The 21,131-nt window shown below is 47.7% G+C and overlaps 2 protein-coding genes and 1 pseudogene across 2 annotated transcripts; 1 reads left to right on the top strand and 2 right to left on the bottom strand.

The window, feature by feature from the left end:
• Positions 1-936: 936 nt before the first annotated feature.
• On the bottom strand, positions 937-11,328 carry MRPS11 (mitochondrial ribosomal protein S11). Its single transcript, XM_006733115.3, has 6 exons — positions 11,077-11,328; positions 10,840-10,962; positions 5,523-5,621; positions 3,267-3,396; positions 2,243-2,308; positions 937-1,556 (listed from the first exon to the last, which is right to left on the bottom strand). Exons 1-6 carry the CDS (start codon positions 11,139-11,141, stop codon positions 1,449-1,451), a joined length of 591 nt encoding a protein of 196 aa, XP_006733178.1. The 5' UTR covers positions 11,142-11,328; the 3' UTR covers positions 937-1,448.
• Positions 11,329-11,500: 172 nt separating this feature from the next.
• On the top strand, positions 11,501-20,913 carry MRPL46 (mitochondrial ribosomal protein L46). The gene is made up of 4 exons (XM_006733117.3): positions 11,501-11,754; positions 13,231-13,420; positions 14,178-14,351; positions 20,526-20,913. Exons 1-4 carry the CDS (start codon positions 11,527-11,529, stop codon positions 20,774-20,776), a joined length of 843 nt encoding a protein of 280 aa, XP_006733180.1. The 5' UTR covers positions 11,501-11,526; the 3' UTR covers positions 20,777-20,913.
• On the bottom strand, positions 14,841-16,143 carry LOC102736560 (tudor domain-containing protein 3 pseudogene; annotated as a pseudogene).
• Positions 20,914-21,131: the final 218 nt, after the last annotated feature.

Here is a 21,131-nt window from a genome sequence, read left to right as displayed (position 1 = left end):
GCACTCGCTCATGTTTTTTCATGAATCACGTTTATGGGCAGTTTGACGGTGAGACGGCGGAACTCCTTCCGGCCATGGCCTTAATCCAACAGGTCTCTAGTTGGGTTTCTTTAGTCAAGGGTCACAAGTGAACCTTTACAGATCCTGCTGAGGACAGAAGAGAAGGCGGTAGGGAGACATTTTTCCTTTTAAATTCATGCCCAAGCTGTGGTCTCCGCCCCACCGCCTCCCCCAACCTTGTGTAACACAGTCACTTTCCTAAGAGGACACCTGTGGATGAAGTCGCTGGAGTCCAGGCTGATCGCACTACCTCTCTGTGCTCAGCGGGCTGGTCCCTGGTCCCTGCTCACATGGGAGGAACGGCGCTCCTGAGGACGCGCCCTGCTCCCTCCTGTCTGCGATGCTCTCCACCCTGGCCCTCTCTGTGCCCAAGGAGGCGGGGTCCCTCCTGTCGGGTCTCTAGACCCCTCGCCTTGGGCTCCCGTGTGGTGTCTGGGAGCTGAGAGGCGATCACTGAGCAGCTAGTCCTGCCTGGGGCTCCCCACCGTCCACTGCTCCTGCCCATCCCTCCATCCAGCCAGTTTTCGAGAGAATCCCGTCTCATACCCCTCTCCCTCCTCCCTTCAGGGTCCCTGGATCTCGGGCCATCTCGGGCGCTGGGACTGCTGAAGGCCCCGGCGCGTGCGCAGGAGACGTCACCATGGGGGAGCTCAGGCAGTCCTCCCACACCGCTGGCGCTAACTTTAAATATGCCCGTTATCGGTGGGATTTCTACCACCAGAATACTCCAGAGGGAGGAGGCAAGCAGATCTCCATTTGGGGCCTGAAAGGAAACATCTGGGAGCAGGGAGGAGGCTGCCGGGTAAGCAACGGCTTGTGCGTACGTTTCCCCCTCCGCCTGAGGTCTCCCCTCCCCATTCACAGTCACGTCCTCACTTTCATTTTTTTTTTTAAAAGATTTTATTTATTAGATAGAGAGAGTGCACGAGCAGGGGGAGCGGCAGCAGAGGGAGAGGGAGAAGCAGGCTCCCTGCCGAGCAGGGAGCCCGATGCGGGGCTCGATCCCAGGACCCCGAGACCACAAGCCGAGCGGAAGGCAGACGCTCAAAAGACTGCGGCACCCAGGCGCCCTGCGCCCTCACTCTCGGAAGGCCACAGGGATCACTGCCCGCAACTCGGCAAGCCAAAGCTCACACGTTAGGACAGGCGGCAGAGGTGCGTCTAGCTTGCAGAGCAGCGCTTCCTGGTTGCGGAGTCTGCGCCGCAGCTGCCCTGGGGCTCCTCTCGAGTCCCTTCTGCACCCCGGTCTCCAGTCGAAGGGACAAGCGAGGCCGCCACGCAAGGGGGTCCCCAGCAAGCCCTGCTCTGGGGAGAGCTCGGACAGTGTGCCTTCTATAAGGTCCAGCTGGAGGTGGGACTTGCCAGGTTCAGCCACACGCTTCCTTTCGTCACAGCCTCCGAGCCTTCCTGGGGCGGCAGCCGTTGTGTGGGATGGGGGTGTTGTCTGTGATTGAGATCACTTCCACGCCGCCCATGGTCAGTCCCTTGATGGCAGACTGGAAGGAGCAGAAGGCACAGCAGAAATGCCATGGACCCAGCACGTCCACGGAGGGCTTGGAGACGGACGGGGTGGGGGCTCTGATCCCTACAATCCTGATTCTGTTCTCTCCCCACAGACTCCCAACAAAACCCCTTCACCGCGTCCTCGCTGCTGTCCATTTCTCTAGGAGCACCTGCCACTTCCCACCTTGTGCTTTATGATCTGAAAACCAAGACTACCTGTAAATCCCAACCCACCTTAAGCATTACCTTTTTGTAGTGTCCTCTGCCTGGAATGTCCCCTCCCTCGTCGCACACCTGGCTAATGCCTTGCTCTTCTTGAAAAGTTAGTACAGGTGTCACCTCTTTGGGGATATACCCAGTGGGCTCCCAGCATCCTCGGCACGAGTTTACCGCTACACCCACCAGTCTGTACTGGGGGACCCACTTGTGACAGTCCCCCACGGAGCACCTTCCTATGCCCAGTGCCTGGCACACAGCAAGTGCTCCATAAGGGTCTGATGAATTAAACTCGGTGACCTGGGCTTGCTTTTGAGAAGCTCAGTAGGTTAGAAGACCAGAAAGACACTCAAGCCATCCTGGAAATCCAGGAGAGGGTTTGTCTACTCTCCTGACTCTGTGCTCAAGCCCCGTTTCTCTCACGAAGGAAGCACACACGCTGCAGAGCCTCCCGGCCACTTACCAAGCGCCCTGGGCCCAGGCCCTTCACCACCACTCGGACGTGGGTCACGCCCTTGCCTGCAGCTTTCTGGAGAGGAAGAGCAAGTGGTTAGCGCTCCGGGGAGACGACACCCACATATGTAAACAGGCAGAAAACAGGGACGGCAGTAAAGGACAGATGGTCACGGTGCTAGGCAGACGCGGGCAGAGAGCACCGCACATGTCGGATTCTAGATTTACAGCCAACTGTGATCCCTGTTAACCCCAGGCAGCACTGCCACCTGATGGAGATTTCTGAACATGGCTCACATTTTTCTCAGTAAAGGCAGAATTTTAAGGCCTCGCTTAAATAACCCACTTAAAAAGCGTTATTTTAAATCACTGAAAATTTTAAGTGTTATCATTTAAAATTTTCTTTCTTGATTATAAATGCAGTTATTCATTATAGAAAGTCTGGAGAAGTCACTCAACCTACCACGCAGAAGCCACTATTAACACTGACATTTCAAGTATATAAAATCTGTATTGTATTTTGATGATCATTAATACACAGCAAATAATATTTTGGGGCACCAAGCTTTGTTTGAAGGCCAAGGTTTTCCTTCAGGAAATACTTCCTGTTGGGCAGAACGTGAACTCCGTAAGGCCGGCGCTATGGTAGACCGCGCACAGGCCGGGGCCCCGGACCAATGACTCAAAGCAAGCAGCACTCTGGATCTTAACTGGCTCTCAAAAACGCGGGTAATTCTGAGCGTCTTCTGAGCATTTAAGGTAATGAATGTAAAGGGTCTGGCGTATAGTAGATGGTCAATAAATATACTAATAGGAGCATACTGCCAATTGGCTTCTAGAAAGGTCCGCAACAGCTCACAATGAAATCGGTATCGCATGAGGGAAGGAGAGAGACAGACCTCTTCAGACTGCCGCCAAGGTTGGGGCATCGAACAAGAGCTGTGGGACACCACTGCTTCGAGGAGAATCCTCCTCACGGCGATCAGCCATGCGGAGGCCGGAGCACCACAGAAGGAGCCAGAAAGCACACTTACCACGGCGGCGGCTATCCCTGCTGTTTGTGCGGCGATGCCCGTGCCCTTCTTGGCGTTCCGGAAGCCCTCTGTGCCACAGGAAGTGCGCGCAAGGGGCTGGTGAGCGGCCGAGACCACCTGGATCTGTGTGCTGGGGAAGCAGGGAGGCATGCAGCACATTAACGACCGGTCAGGGAAGTAAGAGCACTGAAGCCAGGCCCCTGCAAGCCCACGTGCGAAGGAAAAGGGCACTCGGCCACTTCCCCTCTGAGCTTCTCAGATGAATGCTTTTCGAACTCCTACAGCAGGTGTCAAGAAAGGTCAGAATCACCCCCTAAACCTCATCAAAAACGGACACGTCATATCATCTAAGGACTGCTCTGTATGGACTGCATGCTTGTGTCCCCCCAAAATTCATGTTGAAATCTTAACCCCAAACCTCATGGTGTTTGGAGGGGGGGTCTCTGGGATGTGGGTAGGTCATCAGGGTGGAGGTGGAGCCCTCACGAATGGGGCCCAGGGAGCTCCCTCGCCCCTTCCATCATGAGAGGACACAACGCGAAGCCGGCCACCCGAGACTCAGAGGAAGTCTCACCAGAAGCCCCCCACGCTGGCTCCCTGCTCCTGGACCTCCAGAACTGTGAGGAATCCACGTCCGTTGTTTAAGCCCCCCGTTTGTGGTATTTTGTTTTAGGAGTCTAAGACAAGCTGCAGAATCCGGGGTGGTTAAATGTCATCCAGAAGAAGTATCTAAGATTTGATACCTTTGTCGGGCTTTTTTTCTAAGAAGTTACATGTTTCACATCAGGTAATTAAAAAAAAAAAAAAAAGGCTTTTGTTAGGGAAAGTTTCAAATATACCCGAAAATGAACAGAAGAGTATATGAACACCCATGGACCCCATCGCCCAGCTTCAGGAATTAACTCCTATCCAATTTAGTCTTGTCTATAAACTCTGTTTCTACTCCCTTCTTCCTCCACAATGGGTTATTTTGAAGCAAATCCCAGACCCATCATTTCATCAGTAAATATTTCAGTATATATTTCTAAAAGATAATGACTTAAAAAAATCCCATAAAACCATTATCATACCTAAAAAAGTGAGCAATATTCCCATATTGGATCATTTTAATGCTAATGACACTCTGTTCCACGATCACAAAACTTTTTTAAGTGAAACTTTTCTAGTCATCTCTGACTTCAAGAAATATTTAGACATGCATTTCATTTCCCCGTGGCCAACATCACTGAATCTTCTGGTCTGAGGAGCTCCCTGAGGACTCCGGTCAAGAGGGAGGTGGAGGAGCCGTGCTGGGGGGGCCAGTGGGCGGACCTGGGGCCGGACCGTCTGCTTGTTGGCCTGGCTACCACTGCCCTCTCCCCCTGGCAGGGCTCCCCGGGTTTTCCGTGCTGAACAGAAGCGCAGGAGAACTGCTTGTCCCTGACACAACTTCAGCAGAGGCGCTTACACAGAGAGCGCTAACCTATGTCCTTATTAGCCTGAGCAGGGGAGAAAAAGAAACCCAGCTGCTCTCACTTCGAGCTTGTCACATGAATGCTGGATGAATCCTCTGGCATCTCAGCTGTGCTCCACACGCCATCCCTGACCACCGACAGTCCCTTGTACGGTTCTCTGAATCGCTTCCTGGGCAGGCTGTGACTAAGCAATGAGCCCATCTCCCAGTGGGGGCCGGCCTGCAAAGCTGTCCCTGAGGTCAGCAAGGTTTCTGTTGCCAACATGCACCTGGGAAGGCCCCAACACTCATCTGGAAGTCACGCACTGAATCACGACTCTGCGTAGCCCTATGAGGTTGGAGGTCAGTGCACAGTGGCCCAAGGTGAGTGCTTCAAAGGGACAATACTTACTTGCAGATTTACATTTTGGTTAGTTTGTCAGTAAATCATAAACTCTTAAACCACCTCTCTCATGTATATCTCACCCATCCTCTGTTCCCTAGTACCCAGTAACACTTAACCCATGCACCCTAATAAACACTCTCTCCAACTTTTGAGCAGAACTAGGAAATACTAGTCCTAAGGCAGGCAGAGAAAGCTTAACACTAGGATCTGCCCAACCTAGTTCATGTTTTCATGAAATCTGAAGAAACTTTATAAAGACAGAGGTGGTTTCTCAAAACAGGGAGGACGGGCGCCAGGGGACCCCTGCATCAACAGTACTGTGCGGAACGCAGGCCCCTGGGCTTGCCCTCCCCCACGAAGGAGAAAGAAGCCCCCCCGACCCCCCGCTGAGATCTGCCCAGGTGCTCCTTCCACTTACTTGTTGTAGGACGCTTTAATGTGTGCGACTGGGATCTCCTCGAATTTCTTTCCTGCCCACCTCAGAGGGCTCTCCTGTCCTGGAACTGGAGGGTAAATGCTGTAATTAAAGAAACACTTTAGGTAAATCCCGGTTTTTTTTGTTTTAAGTCAATGAAAACCAGCAGCACTGCACCCGGGACCTGTTCCTGGGGTAGCTGCCCCCAGTCGGTCTGGTGCTGTAGCTGTACCCACAAACACTGGGCCGAGGTGGTCTTTTCTCGAGTGTCGACTCTGGACACACCTAGTGACTTTCCATTAGGAGAAGAAGAGCATTTAATCCACTCTCCCTACCTTCCTGTGTCCCTTCTAGTACATTCAGATCAGTATTTTCAACTCTCTATGGGACACTCTTTCTGCAACTAAAATAAATAAAGTCAAATCTCTATTTCTGGTTTCAGATGTATCTTGACTCTCTATTTTATAAAAAAGGACAAAATAATTTTAATAATACTTATAGTATCATTACTATAAAAAAAAAAAAAATCCAGCATCCCCCATGATAGAAGTCAGCAAGCCTTTTCTGTAAAGGGCCAGATAGTAAATACTTCAGGGTTTGCTGGCCACGGAGTCTCTGTTCAGCTACTCAGCTTTGCCTCTTGAGTGCAAAAACAGCCACAGACAACAGTTAAGTTAACGCGTGTGACTGTGTTTCAGTAAAACGGTATTTACAAAAAACCAGGCACCTGGCCAGATTTGGGTAGCACCCAGTTTGCCAACCTCTAGCCTAGACCAGTAGCATTCCGTGCTGGCTGAATGGCAGAATCTCGTGATTCTGATGCTTAATCGCCACGCCTCACTTCTGGATGGGGCCCGAGAATCTATTCCTAAAATATCCCCGGTGAACCAGATGCGAACCCAGGGTTGAGAACACTGATCTAGACATTGTGTTGAGTTCAAGATCTTTCTCTATCTCGGTGTAATCTGTCCTCTGGCTACCTCTAGGTCAGTATTCTTTGTGTGCAGGTGGAGAAACTGAGATACAAATAGGAGAACAGGGTCAGCAAGGGAAGCCAGGTTTTGGGCCTAGGAGACCTGTCTCAATTCAAAGCCCAGTCTGCAACGCTGTCCTTCCTTTTATTCAAACATACAGTTGTCCTTCAACATTCCAGACGTGAATAAGCCTGCTGTTGCATCCTGCCTACACGCACCAGACCTGTTTTATACCTCCTCATGCCTCCTGAAATTCAACGGACTGCAGTTTAGAAAATACTATATTAGAGGAGAGCCATCCTGCTGCCAAGCCCCACCCGCTTTCCTAGAGATGTTTTTAAAAAACAAAACAGAAAATAACGCAATGGTCTTCAAGAGTTACAAGTGTGTTTCTCCCTGCTAGGCCTGATCTGGAGACGATTCGGCCCCTCAGCAGGCTGCCAGCTTTTCAACCTACAAGCCAAGATGGAAAGTAGACGAGGCTCTGAGAGGACATCATCATTTCCCCAGGGATCATTTCCCCTACTGACTCGGGGGGGGGTCCAAAAACTAAGCCTACTAAAGTCTGACCATACTAGTGTAATGCTTTCATATACAGCAAGGGTTCTGAACTCAGGAGGATTTGGAACTTGAACCATTTAATTAAAGGCACAGACAAGATCAGGCCTCTAAACCGACCAGGTCCAATGTACAAACGAACGAGTGGTTCACCAGGGGGAGGCCCAGACAAAGGAAAGACAAAGCCCTCCGACATTGGTCTGCTGCCTCTTCATACCCATGCTCACAACCAGGAAAATGGAGGGGCCAGCACACACGGTGTCTCTTCAGAAGGGCTGAGGACTGAAAACAGCCTCTGCTCTCTCCCGCTGAAGGTCTGGGAGGGCTGACTTCCACCGCAAGCAGCTCAGGTATGGGAGGGAGGGCAACCACGCCAAACAGACCCTGACAGTGCGCCAGACGCTAGGACCTGGGCCGGGTCCGCTGTAGTTCCATCCCCAGATAAAGAAAGCCTGGCCTCACGGTCTGCAACCCACTTTCTAATTGTGGCTAGAGATGATTTTTTAAAAATGCAAATAAATGTAGAAAAATGCAGCGTTGATAGTCCTGGCTCACCACTCCTGTCATAATTATACGTACGGCTTCCGTAAGATCCTTCCAACTATATGGCTTCTGTTTCTTGACCTCCTTTTCTCCAATGATCCTGTGTCCTCTATCCTAGCCTGGCTACTTCCTCCTGTGGTCATACCTGGCCTTTGTCATTGCCATGTCTGCAACTTCATCATGACCTTGGTTTCAAGCAGCACTTCCAGGCACACCCATGCGACCCCCACTCCAGGAACCCTTCCAAGCGCTCCGATTCTCCCACTGGTTCACTTTCCCTCACCACCCCCAGGCCTTCTCTTCTCTCCTGGCCTCCAGTAAGTTTCATGACCAATCATTATCATCGCTCCCTTGCATACCCCCTCAGTCCTCCGCCTCCTCTTACTTCATCGTACCTTCCTGGCAAACCCCAACTCTGGCTGAATCCATCTCTCCAGCCACTCTGAGCCTGGGCATGCCTCTGCACGGCTGGCTAGAGAAAAATCCACACCAATGTTGACTGGTCTCTACACAGCATGGTTTCTCAACTTCAGCACTATTGACATTTTGGGCAAGATAATTCTTGGTGGTGAGGGGCTGGCCTGCGTGTTGCGGGGTGTTCAGCAGCATCCTTGGCCTCTACCCACTAGTTGTCTCTCCACTGTCCTGAGTTGTAACAACCCCAAATGCCTGCAGATCTTGCTGAAAGTCCTCTTGGAGGCCAAATTGCCCCAGTTGAGAACTACTGCTTTATTTTAATGACTTCTAACATCGAGTGGGCCCTCAGCACTGGATGCATGTCCCCAATTCAATTATCCTTCCACTCTCCTGGATGACTACTTTATACCTTCCTTTGTCTACTGAAGCCTCCACTTCCCTCCTGTCTCCTCACGGCCAGCTGATGACCTTTGTAGAGAAATACAAGCAATCAGAGTTTCTCCCAGCTTCCACTACCAAACATCTGTGCCCACAATCTTTGCCTTCTCTCCTCTTATGATGCTCCACTTGTCAAGGACATCACTCCAGCAATGTTTCCATCCCGTATCATTCCCATCAGCAAAATATGCTGTCATTTCCCCAACCTACAAATAAACAAAAACCTCTTTATCTCAAAGCCTCCCTGAGCTATTGCCCATTTCTCTACTCCCTCTCAAAGAACTGACTACACTTGACGTTTCTTTCTGTCTTCTATTCTCCTTGAACTCACTCCAATCAGACTTTAGCCCTATTATTCTGCCAAAAATGCTCTAGGCAAGGTCACCAACCAACTCACCATGTTAAATCCAATGAGCAGTTCTGTCACCAGCACAATGACTTATCATAACAACATCTGACACAGCTGATCTCTCCAGCCTTGAACTACATTAAAAAAAAAAATCCCTCTAGGTTTTATTACTACCTCTCAGGAGTTTCCGTCTTTGTCTCTTTGGCTCTAGGGTTCAGCCCTTGGACCTCTTCTCCTCTTTATCTACCTTTACTCTCTTGATGATCTTGTACAGTCTTGTGGTTTTAAACACCATCGATATGATGAATCTTCCAAATATGTGTCTCTAGCCCCGATCAGTCCCCTGAAGCCCATTTCTAAAAGCCTACAGTGTATCTCCATTGGATGTTAATTTTAAGCAAAGCCGAACTCCTGCAGCCTTCCCCATCTCAAGAAATGATGACTCCACCTCTCCAGCTGCTTAGGCCAAAAATTTTAGTGTTCCTTCCTTCCTCTCCTTTCCTCACACCTTACATGAACACATCCTGTTGGTCCCACTTTCTGTATGTCCTACCCCAAAAGCTGTCATCCTGGTCCAGGCCACCATTATTTCCTGCCTGGATTATTTCAGAAATCTTCTAACTGCTTAGAAGACGTCTCCCAGCTTCCATCCTTACTTCTCTACAGTTCAATATCGACACGGCAGCCAAAGGGACTCTTTAAAATGAAGCAACATCATTTCAACTCTCTATTCAAAATTCTCAGTGGCTTCCCATCTCACTCTGAGTCAAAGCTGAAGTCCTCACGAAGTCCTACAAGCTGGAACAGATGCACCCCGTGTATCTGCTGCACCACTCATCCCCTTCCCCCATCTCCTGTTTTACTCCTCACTCCTCCACACTGACCTTCTTGCTATTCCTCCCAAACACTAGACACACCCTCACCATCTGTCATACCCTCATGTTTTACGTGTTTTCTATTTACTGCCCCCTATCCACTAGAATTTAAGTTCTATGGGGGCAGGGTTTTTTGGGTGTTTGGTCACTGATGTGTCCCTAATGCCTTAAAACAGTGCCTGATGTTGTTGAATGACTCCAACAGGATCTTGGCTTAAGTTCCTTCAGGAGCTCCCCACTGTCTACAGTGGGAAGAGTGTGAAAGTCGCACTGTTACAGATAAGACCCTCAGCTTTCTGATTCCTTCTCTTGCTGGCCTCATCTGCCATCACACAGACACTTGAATATACCATGTGCTTTCATACTGCATGCCTTTACACAGAATACTAGCTTTGCCTAAAATCATCTTTCATGTTGTCCAGCTGAACTCTCATTCAGTTCAGTTCTTAGCTCCACATTATCTTCCTGGTAGTCTTGCCTGATTTCCTCAGGAGTGAGACACTCATTCCTTCATACTTCCAAGCAACCAGTTCTTACCTCCAGCACACTACTGACCAGATTATGCTGAAAATGCTTGCATGTCTGTTTTCCCCAGTAGCCTGTGACCTACTCGTGGGGGAAGAATGATCTTTTGTATTTGTATTCCCAGCACCCTAGCACAGTGCCTGGCACCAAACAGGTTTTCAGTAAACATGTGTTAAATGGATGTGAATGCACATAGGGGTCGTGGCACTGATGGAGAGCAATGGGCCAGTCCCCAGGGCTGAGCACAAAATCCACCCTGCCCCAACTCAATAATCTACACCACAGCGTAGCGCCCCCTGCCCCCCAACTCCCATTTTGCATCCGAGGCCCAGGGAAGGTTGTTGGTCTGCCGTGATACCCCTCTCAGAGGGAAAAAGTGGTATTTACTATACACCTCCGACATTCACTCATTCATTCATCAAACTGTTCACAGAGCGCCCACTTTGTGCCAAGGTTCATCTCATTTGATCCTCGCAAACTCTCTCGGCATCCTTTCCATTTGTAGACGAGAAAGCTGGGGCTCAGGTACTAATTTGCATAAGGTCCCAAAGATGTCAAGTGGCAAAGTTGGGAATTCACTGGTTCTCGGTCTCTGGACGGCCGTGCCGGTGTCCCGACAGCTGGGCTTAAGTGGCCCTCACCTGAAGCTGCTGCGGCTCGAAGCCGGAGCCGCCGCCTTCTCCTCAACCTCCTGACTGGCCGCCGCGTCTTGCAGCTGCGGGGCGCCGGTGTGGATGGTGGAGGCCGGCGCCCCCGCCACGACCCTGCGGAGAAGGAAGGCTCGGTGAGGTCAGGCTTAAAGGCCACTGCAGTCCAGGCGGCTCAGGGACACAGGCAGGAGCGCAGTCGGGTGTGTGTGTGTGTGTGATCATTCTTACCTGGGCGTCGGTGGCCAAGCCCACGACCGCAAGAACCAAGACCCCGTCTTTCGTACCACCTGCATGACTTGGATTGACCCCCGTCAGCTTCCGTCCGCGGCGACCGCGGAGCCCGGCGCAGCTGCAGCGGCCCGCACCACGAGCGCTTGTGGGGGAGGGCGTAGAAGGAAAGTCATCTCAGTCCTCTTCATAAGGTCCACTAAAGATTTTTATTCCCATTTAAATGCTCTACAATAACTATCGTTTCGAGTGGCAACTGGAAATTTCTTCCCTTTCCCCTAACCTTCTAACATGAGATCTTCGCCCACCCCTCCATATTGGAATGGTTCATTCTAATTGTTCACCCGACAGAACTCTTTCCGTCTTGCCGCTCCCGCGCTGCCTTGTGGGAGCATGGGATTGGCCCAGGACTCCGCAGGGAGCCGCGGTACATTGTGGGAGGGTAGAAGAATGGCGGCGTCCATAAGGCAGACTCTGTTTGGGGTGGCGAAGGGCTGGCGGCGGTTCGAGGGGCTCTGGGCCGGTAGCCTGGGTTTTCGCAGCCTGGCCCTTGCGGCTGCACCCTCGAGCAGCGGGTCTCCATGGCGCCTTTTGGGCGCGGTGTGCCTACAGCGGCCACCGCTGGTCTCGAAGCCGCTGACTCCATTGCAGGAAGAGATGGCGGCTCTACTACAACAGGTAGGATTGAGGTGCGGCTAGCGGCTTCGAGGTGCTGTTGGGGAACCAACAGAAGCACGTGGGCCACGGTTCGATCCCGACTCCGGCACCGGTCTGAGTGACCTTGGGCAAGTCACTTCACCTCTCTGAACTTCAGCGTACTCAACCTGAGCATCGGTGTCCACCTTACTGGGTTGGTTTGGTACATAGAAGGTGTTCAATAAGTTTGTTTTCATTGGCTGTCTTTGTTGTCACGTTAGGCAACTCTTTAGAGTTGCTTTTCTTTTTCATTGAACACACTAGGTATGCGGTGGTGACAAGACGACTTAGTTCCTATCGTAGGTAGTCGATGATGTAGAGAGGAGAGAGTCTGTGATGTGGTGTTTTAGGAGACGGTAGTGGGCACATCTATTAGGTGACAGTGATAAAGTCTGTCTGTGTGAGTGGCAAGTGAGGAAACGGGCAAATATTCAGTGTAGTGGCTGTGAGGGGCTCAAATCCCAACAGGTAGTGATTGAAGGTTGCTGTTTCCCTAGAATCTGAGATGTTTTCTGTGTTGGCTGCTGAGAGCTCTAAACTTCACTTCGTACTTTTTACTTGGTTTATAAACTTATTCTGTAAATAGTTTATTATTTTATAATCATTTATTACGTATTTTGTATAGACACTGTTAAGTGCTAGAGATGTGTAAGACAGACATGCCTCTGGTTCTCAGAGTGTTCAGTCTAGTGGAGGTGGGCCAGTCAATAACCAGATAATCATATGACTATATAACCGCAGAGCCTGCTAAGTGTTATAAAGGAAGACACAGGGTACTGTAAAAAGTTTTAACGGGGACATCTAATTTGATTTTATGGGGAGTGTCAAGGAATATCTCCCTAAGAAAGTGATATTTAAATTGAAATCTGAAGGATGAGTAGGAATCTCCTAGGAGACGAGCATGAGGGGAAACATTCTAGGAAAAAGGAACAACATCTGTAAACTCCCTGAGGCAGGGAAGTCCATGGTGAGATCAAGGACTGACAGGACTGGAGTGTGGTTAAGTGGGCAGGCAGTGCCTGTCCCAGTCCTCTGTTCTTTGTAGCAGCTTGACCTCCAATCACATTCTAACATTTTAGCAAATGTAACTCAAGCCCAAAGTGCGGGTGACTTTTTCCTTTTTTTTAAAGATTTTATTTATTTATTTGACAGAGAGAGACACAGTGAGAGAGGGAACACAAGCAGGGGGAGAGGGAGAAGCAGGCTTCCCACCGAGCAGGGAGCCTGATGTGGGGCTCGATCCCAGGACCCTGGGATCATGACCCAAGCCGAAGGTAGATGCTTAACGACTGAGCCACCCAGGCGCCCCTTCTTTTTTTTTTTTTTCTGTGGTGTTTTGATTGTATGTCTGGTTATGCTGGGTGGTAAACTTCTGAGTATGTCAAATGTGCTATAGCTCTGTTTTCTATTCTGCCTGTTTTTTGTTTTGTTTTGTTTTTTGTCCTTTAATTTTCCCAGATTGAGGTAGAGAGAAGTATGTATTCGGACCATGAGCTTCGTGCTTTGGATGAAGCCGAACGACTGGCAAAGAAGAAAGCTGACTTGTATGATGAAGAAGAAGATGAACAGAATATATTGCTGGTGCAGGATATGGAAGATGTATGGGAGCAGAAATTTCTACAGTTCAAACCTGGAGCTCGCATAACAGGTTTGTGGTCTTTTCAGGCCAGCAAGAAAGAAGGAAAAGGGGGGTATTTCGGTTCCCAGACAGAGGACATTTGCTTAGCCCCTGCTTTGTATTTTAAGTAGCAAATGATTGCAAAACTTCTTTCAGGTGGGAGAAAAATAAATTCTTTTCCCTGTTCCTCATTTCCAGCCTAATATAATTTTTAAAGGCCGATGTTAGTTTTGAGTGGGAGGTAAGGGTGTTGTGGTAACCTATTCTCTCTCAGTTAAACTTCATGAATGTTATCTGAGTTTACCTCCGAGTTTGGGAGTGAGAGTGGGGGGAAATTAAGCCTTTCCCACTAGGGTTTCCTGTGTTTCATCTGAAATCTCTCCTAAAGCAGAGGATTGAGTTCTCTTACCTTTGTTTCACAGATGGAGACTGAAGAACAGAGAAAGTGGGGCCAAGTTAAGTCAGTAATAGTGTCAAAGCCAGTGAAGTAGTAGTGTTTGAAGTAGTGTGGGTATAGCTTCTTTTCCAGCGGCTCAAAGTACCTTGCGTTGTGCTCTTCAAAGGAGAAGTTCAGCTTTTGGTTTTGTCTTCCTACACTGTAGTTTTCTTAAGATTGTGAGACTCTACCCTTAAAGAGTCTGAATTAGAGAGATAGGTCAGGGTCATAATTTGATTATAAGAGGGTAAAGGTTATAGCTCTATCTTAAAGGAAGACTAAAAACTCTCTTCTCCTTGGTTCTAGCAGATTACCGTCTTTTTGTCTTCTCTGATCCCCTTTTCTTCACAGAAGCCGATAAAAAGAATGACAGAACTTCACTGCACCGGAAGCTAGACAGGAACCTTGTTCTGTTGGTCAAGGAGAAGCTTGGAGACCAGGATGTTTGGATGCTTCCCCAGGCAGAGTGGCAGCCTGGGGAAACCCTCCGGGGAACAGCGGAGCGAACCCTGGCCGCGCTCTCAGGTGAGTTCTCTGCCTCTATCTGAAGCTCACGAGACTCCCTTCACACTCAGCCGTGGGATTTGCAGACTGACTTGTGAGGATGGCTGGAAGGATTGGAAGTGTGTGTCGTTAATGGGAACTTTGAAATCGATAAAAATTTCACCTAGAAAGAATTTTAGATCAGGTGAGAGACTTTGTTCCACTGAGATTTTAAAACTTTCTTTTCTTTTCTTTCTTTCTTTATAATATAGCATGTTGGTCTTATTGATGGTAGAAGAAATAGTTCTTTCTTTTACTTGTAAAAAGTGTTTGCTTTCTTGAACTCCATATTTTTTTTCCATCCTTTGTGTGGGTTGAATTTTTTTCCTCCTAAAATCTACTTTTTCACTCGCTAAATAATAATATCCACCACAGTGGCTGCTTCTTCTGAAGGGAAAGCATGAGGTCTGACAACAGGATTTGATCTGGAAATTTTAGTCAATGGCTCCTTCATAAAGACTCTGCTTGGTCTTAGCTCCAAGCCTGGGGAGGTTGGTAAAACTGTCAGGTTGGCTGAGTAGATCCTCTTGTTTGGCCTTTACCTCCTCTGCGGAACTCAAGAGTTTCGTTGTAGGTCCTTCCTCCTCTCGTGCCTCTCTTTGAGCAGGTCGGTGTTGCGTAAGGGTGCATCTTCGTGGTTTCCTCATTCAGCAAATTTAACAACTGCTCTTGTACCTGAAAAATGGAGAGCTTCAATTTCTGCTCAGTAAACCTTGTTGTCTCCCCAGCAAAGTACAGAGTGTTCATTTCCAGGTTTCCACAGTTTGGCATATTCCACAGGAATAGATAATTCTAGTACCTTCTCAGGTTTAATTGGCCCACATCTTCCCTTGAGCCCACGATTGTAAGATTTTATTGTCGTGGGTAGCCATCGTGGGTCCTACTCACCTTCTCTTTAGTGCCATTTCTGTCTCTGTTTGGAACACGAGTGGAACAGTTCAGACAGGATTCCAGTCATCAGTATTTACAGTAAAATGTTTTTCAGTTTTTACACCACTGAAAGCTTCATTATTTATTGTTCATAAAAATGATCATGATTTGCTGTTTGGCTTTATCTTTTCCCATGTTTTTGATTAATTTAATATATGGATTATTTGAGGAAGTGGATTTTATTTCACCTCTTCATAGGATGGATCTTTTCCTGATCTGCTCTGCATAGAGTTAATCCTTTTTTTTTTTTTTTTTAAGCAACATCATTGTGCTGAGAACTTAAAAGACATGAAGTGTGTTTAGTTCTTTCATATCTGGAATATAGCCTTTCACTCATGATTCCCTCTTTAGCCCATACTTCAGATCCTGAAGAAGTACTTGGTCTCTCAGAATGTCTCTGTCTAGGTAATCCACTGCCTTCTAAAATTGACTTTGAATTTTGAGTGTCTCTTTGAAAATGAGGACATTTTTCATTTTTTGGCAGTCTGGTGTCATTTTGAGGAAGATTTCTTGGTGACTCAGTATTTGACAATCTGTTATCCCTGATAAAGCGGTTTCTGCTGTGATTTAGGTTCTGCCCCAGGGCCCAGCACAGGGGCCGCCACCTGGAAAGTGCCTAGAGGCTTATTTGCTTATCTTAAAATGGTTGGCTTGAGGGGCACGCATTCAATTCAACACACATCTCGGGGTCTGCTAAAATACCCTCTGGGGATGCGGGCTGGCAGGCATCATCCCTGTGCTCTCCCTGTCCCTTGCCGAGATTTAAAAATTTAGTGTGTACTTTCAAAATTGACAATCCTACCACTCTCAGCCTGCACCTCTTCTTATCCTTGCAGCCGTGCATACTGGCCTGACACTTAATACATTTACCCAACTAGAAACCTCGGAGTCATCTTTGACCTCATTGTGACATCCCGAAGTTCTCGAGTCCTGCCTGGTCTGTTCTCAGTATTTCTTTCTTTATTCCCACAGTGGTAGCTGTCACCCTTTTTGCTTCTCACCAGATCATGTTTTCTCATCCGTGGCACTGTTGACATTTGGGGCCAGGGCATTCTTTGTGGGGGCTGTTCTGAGCATTATAGGATGGTTGACGGCATCTCTGGCCTCTACCCACTAGATGCCAGTAGTGCTAGCCCATTCCCACTCCCCCTAGTGTAACAACCAAAAATGTCCCTAGACATTGCCAGATACTACCTGGGGAGTGAAGTCACAGTGATTGAGAACCATGGCACTGGACCTTTGAAGTGGATGCTAAATAAGTTCCCCTTTGCTTTCATGTCATGCCCCTCAGTGCTTCCAGAATGACCTTTCAAACACTTCTCTGCCTAGAAGGTTTCCCATAAAAGCTCAGACTTTCAAGCATGACCTACAAATACATTTGCTCTGGTCCTGAGCTTGCCAGTTTTCCATCTGACCACATATTGATGTATGGTCTGAGTTCCAACCTAGCAGACCTTCTTCATTCCTCCAGTAATGTGGTCATTCATGCATCTCTTCTGTGGCATCCTGGCCTCTGACTGGAACAGTTTACTCCTCCTTGGTCTGACTACTCAGTTTTGAAGACTAAGCTTGTACATTTTACCTTCTGTGATGGGACCTTCTCCAGGCCTCCAGGTAGACAGAGCTACTCCTCCCTCTAGGTTCCTGTAACCTTTATGCAGCGAACATTTACTCCGAGCCTCCCGTTTGCTGGACACTGTCCAGGCAGTGGGGTCACCGTGAGGAACAGGACACTACCCGTGTTCTGTGGGAGCTTACATTCTAGTGGAGAACACGCTGTTTCACTTACTCCATTGCCTGTAATCTGTGTATTGACACATTTCTGCCCCCCAGCTAGAATTCTGACTCCCTTAAAGGTACAGGCAGTATCATGCCTGTCATCCCAGCTCTCAGCCTAGCTCACAGTAGATGCCCGCTGAGTGTTTATTAAGCATGTAGATTTGGCAGTATCGACAGCGCTCTACTGGCCCTTTGTCACCAGCACCTGCTAACGAAGCAGCAGCACGGAGTGCCCCCTTGCTCCTTCCCCACGAGGGCCCCGTGTGGCCTGCAAGAGCAGGAGCGAGACAGAATGGAGTGGGTGGGGATCTTCGCGGTTCTCCCACGGCCTCAGCTGTCCCTGAGGAGGTGGCATGTGGGTTTCTCACCGGGATCACTGTTCAGATGCTCAGCTTCCCTCACACATACATGATGGATGCTCTGCTCTCCCTCCCGTGTGCCACGTGGAAAGGGCTTCCACCTCGGAACTCACTGTCCTCCTTGTAACGTTCCTGCTGTAATAAATAGGCATGAGAGGAGACCTACGAATGACATACCACTGTTAAACAGGTGCATAACGAAGAAAACATGTTGATTTATTGCAAAGTTATTAAAACGGCAAATAATAGAAAAAAAATGGCCAAGAAAAGCTCAAAAAATGTAAAAATGTGTGTGTGTATGTGTATGTGTATATATATACATACATGTAAAAGAGTCCATTTATTTCCTCCCTGTTGGCACCTCACTCCCAAGTCCTGCAAGATGGAATTCCTCGAGGTGGAATTAGTGGTCAAGGATGAACGCATTGAAGTTTTCCACGGGTACTGTCCAGTTGTCCTGCAGAATGTACATACCCGTTTGTCTAGACCCCACCGACACATGGACTTGTCTCTTTAATTTTTGCCTATCTAGTTAGTACAAAATGATCTCTTTTGGATTAGCATTTTCCTGATTGTTAGTGAGATTGACCATATTTTCATGTGTTTACTGGCTACTTGCATTTCTTTGTAATTCTTTACCCAGTTTGTAATGAACTATTTTTTCTTCTTGATTTGACTATATTTTTTAACTTTTTTTTCCAGATTATAGAAAAATAAGTATATATTCAGTGAAATAAGGAGAAAATTCAGGAAAGTATAAAGTATAAAGCCAGTGTAATTCCACCACTCACAGATACCCCCTATTGGCATTTTGTGTTGTAGGTGAGCTCACATCATATATCAGTTCCTCTTCTGAGGCCAATAGTGTTTTTTTTGTTTTTTGTTTTTTTACTATTGAGAGAAGCAGTTCGTTATATATGGTGAAAAGAAAATTATCAAAACAGTGTCTAGTAAATGTCAGGGTGAGAAGTAATTTTTCTGTTTCAGAGACATCCCCTGTTAACAGTTTTTGGTGTATCCTTTTATTTTTTATTTATTTAATTTTTTTGGTATATCCTTTTAGAAATTGCAAGTACATACATACTTCATCTGATTTTTCTCCCCCACACAGTAGGAGCATGGTTATATACCTTCATTTCTCTTCTATGCAGCTTTTAAGCATCTTTGTCTATCAGCATGTGAAGCCATACCTTAACGCTTTCGAACCCCAGCATACGATTTCATAATACACGTGTACTGCATTCACTTCACCAGTCTGTTGCTTTTACAAGTAAGCTGTAATGAGCGTCCTTGTGTAGTCACCTTTGTGCATGCGGGCAGAGAAATGTATCTGGGAGGATCAAGTTCTAGAAGCAGAGTCACTGGACGAAAGGGTATGCATAATTAAAATTGGTAACTTTTTTTTTTAAAGGATTTTTTTTTAAGATTTTATTTATTTATTTATTTGAGAGAGAGAATGAGAGAGCTCATGAGAGTGGGGGAGGGTCAGAGGGAGAAGCAGACACTCCGCTGAGCAGGGAGCCTGATGCGGGACTCGATCCCGGGTCTCGAGGATCATGACCTGAGCTGAAGGCAGTCACTTAACCAACTGAGACCCAGGCGCCCTAAAATTGGTAACTCTTGCCAAAGATAGTGGTTCACACTAATTTCTCCCCCTCCCGATGGTGTGAGAGTGCCCATTTCTCTCTTGTCCTTGACAGGTAGTGGATAGCTCCCAAGTTTTGGGACTTCAGTAATGACATGTTGTTGTTTGAATTTATATTTCTTTAGTTGTTAATAAGATTGAGCACCTTTTAATGAGTTTATAGGTCAGTGGTATTTATTTTTCTGTGAACTCCTTGTTCATATGCTTAATTCACTCTTCTTGTAGATTTGTTGGCTTTTTCGTCGGTACTTCTTACACCTGAAGACACCCTTCCTTTGTGGAGTGTGTTGAAAATATTTTTCTTAGTGTGCCATTTTGCCTTTGACTCTTATGCTTCGTTTTTCCTTGTAGAAAGATTTAGTTTTATGTAAATAGTTTTTTCTTTAAAGATTTTATTTATTTGACAGAGAGAGAGAGACAGCGAGAGAGGGAACACAAGCAGGGGGAGTGGGAGGGGGAGAAACAGGCTTCCGGCCGAGCAGGGAGCCTGATGCGGGACTTGATCCCAGGACCCTGGGATCATGACCTGAGCCGAAGGCAGACGCTTAATGACTGAGCCACCCAGGCGCCCCAGTAGTTTTTTCTTTTATGGATTTTTAAAATTTTGTGTCTTGGTGAGGGCTTTCCCTCTCAAAAATTATACGGAAAGTGTCCCACATTTTTTTCTAGTACTCTTCCGGGTTTTTTTTTTTTTCCTTTAATGAAAAATTTGAAAATACAGAAAAATTCAGAAAAGATTAAATATCCATGAAACCACCATCCAGAATACACAATCTTTTTACAAAAGTGAAATTTCTGTTGTTAAATCTTTGATCCGTGTGGTATCATTTTTGATGTGAGGACTGAGGTTGGTGGAATCCAGCTTTATTTTTCCTGTTTAGCTAGCTGGCTCTCCAAATGCTGTCATTCATCTGTCCTTTCCCCTTTTCCTTTGAAATGGCTCGGTTGCTGTTAACCCTTTGTTATAGATGTAGATAATATCCAGCCATCTGTCTTTGTCTTTTAACTTTGGTTACAATGTTTTCACCCCACAGAAGTCAAATTGGGTCCTTTTTATGCTTTTCAAATGACACTCCCTTTGAAAGGCTAATGAGCTTTGCTTTACAGATACTAAGTGTCTTGGTCCTTCATCAGCAGACGGTGGCTGAGCTGAGTCTAGAAGCTTGGTGCTCTGATTCCAGGTAGTGGTCTCTGAATGGCATCGCTGACTTCAGTCTGAGAGCAGTAGCTTGGCACATGGCATGGACCCAGTGAATCTAGAGCCCGTGAGCCCATGGATGGAGAGGGGGACAGGCTCTTCAGGAATGACCTTCATCCTCACTCTCAGGGATTGCTTTACCTCGCGCTGGAAATGGCTCTCACAGAGACCCCCAGTGATTTGGGGAGCCAGAGTAAACAGGTGGGTGCATCCTCATCTCCCAAATGTTCCCCTCTTCCCTTCAGAAAACAACCTGGAAGCCAAGTTCCTGGGAAATGCCCCCTGTGGCCACTACAAGTTCAAGTTCCCTCAAGCTATGCGGACAGAGAGTAGCCTCGGGGCCAAAGTATTCTTCTTCAAAGCACTGCTATTAACTGGAGACTTCTCCCAGACCGGGAAGAAGGGCCATCATGTCTGGGTCTGTAAGGATGAGCTGGGTGACTATTTGAAACCGAAGTACCTGGCCCAGGTTAGGAGATTTCTCTTGGACCTCTGATGGGCGGGGCCGCCAGTGGACAATACTCGACCAGGCCTGTGGTCGGGACCTCGAGGACGTTATGTGCTTGTCCCGTCTTTGCAGGGAACAGCACGCAGCCAACTAAATTCAGAGAAATAAACGAGTTTATCACCTTGTGGGTCTCGGCTGATTTTGTCCTTTGAGGACGACTGGCTTTTCCCTGTGTAGAGAGAGCCATCTCTTAGGGTGATTTCCCTTGTTTCCAGGCTGAGAGTTGAATCTTGCATTACTTCATAGTGAATCAGTTAGCTTCCTGGACCCAGAAAGAGAGAACCGAAGGAAATGAATTGACCTTCTAAAAACCCCGAGTTCTGTGAAAGCTTCTAGGCTCATG

Source organism: Leptonychotes weddellii, chromosome 9 (genome assembly GCF_054177405.1).
Source record: "Leptonychotes weddellii isolate Sample4059 chromosome 9, ASM5417740v2, whole genome shotgun sequence".
NCBI classification, from domain to species: Eukaryota; Metazoa; Chordata; class Mammalia; order Carnivora; family Phocidae; genus Leptonychotes; species Leptonychotes weddellii.
The sequence above is the reverse complement of the archived record's forward strand: the minus strand, read 5'-3'. Positions and strand labels throughout refer to the sequence as shown.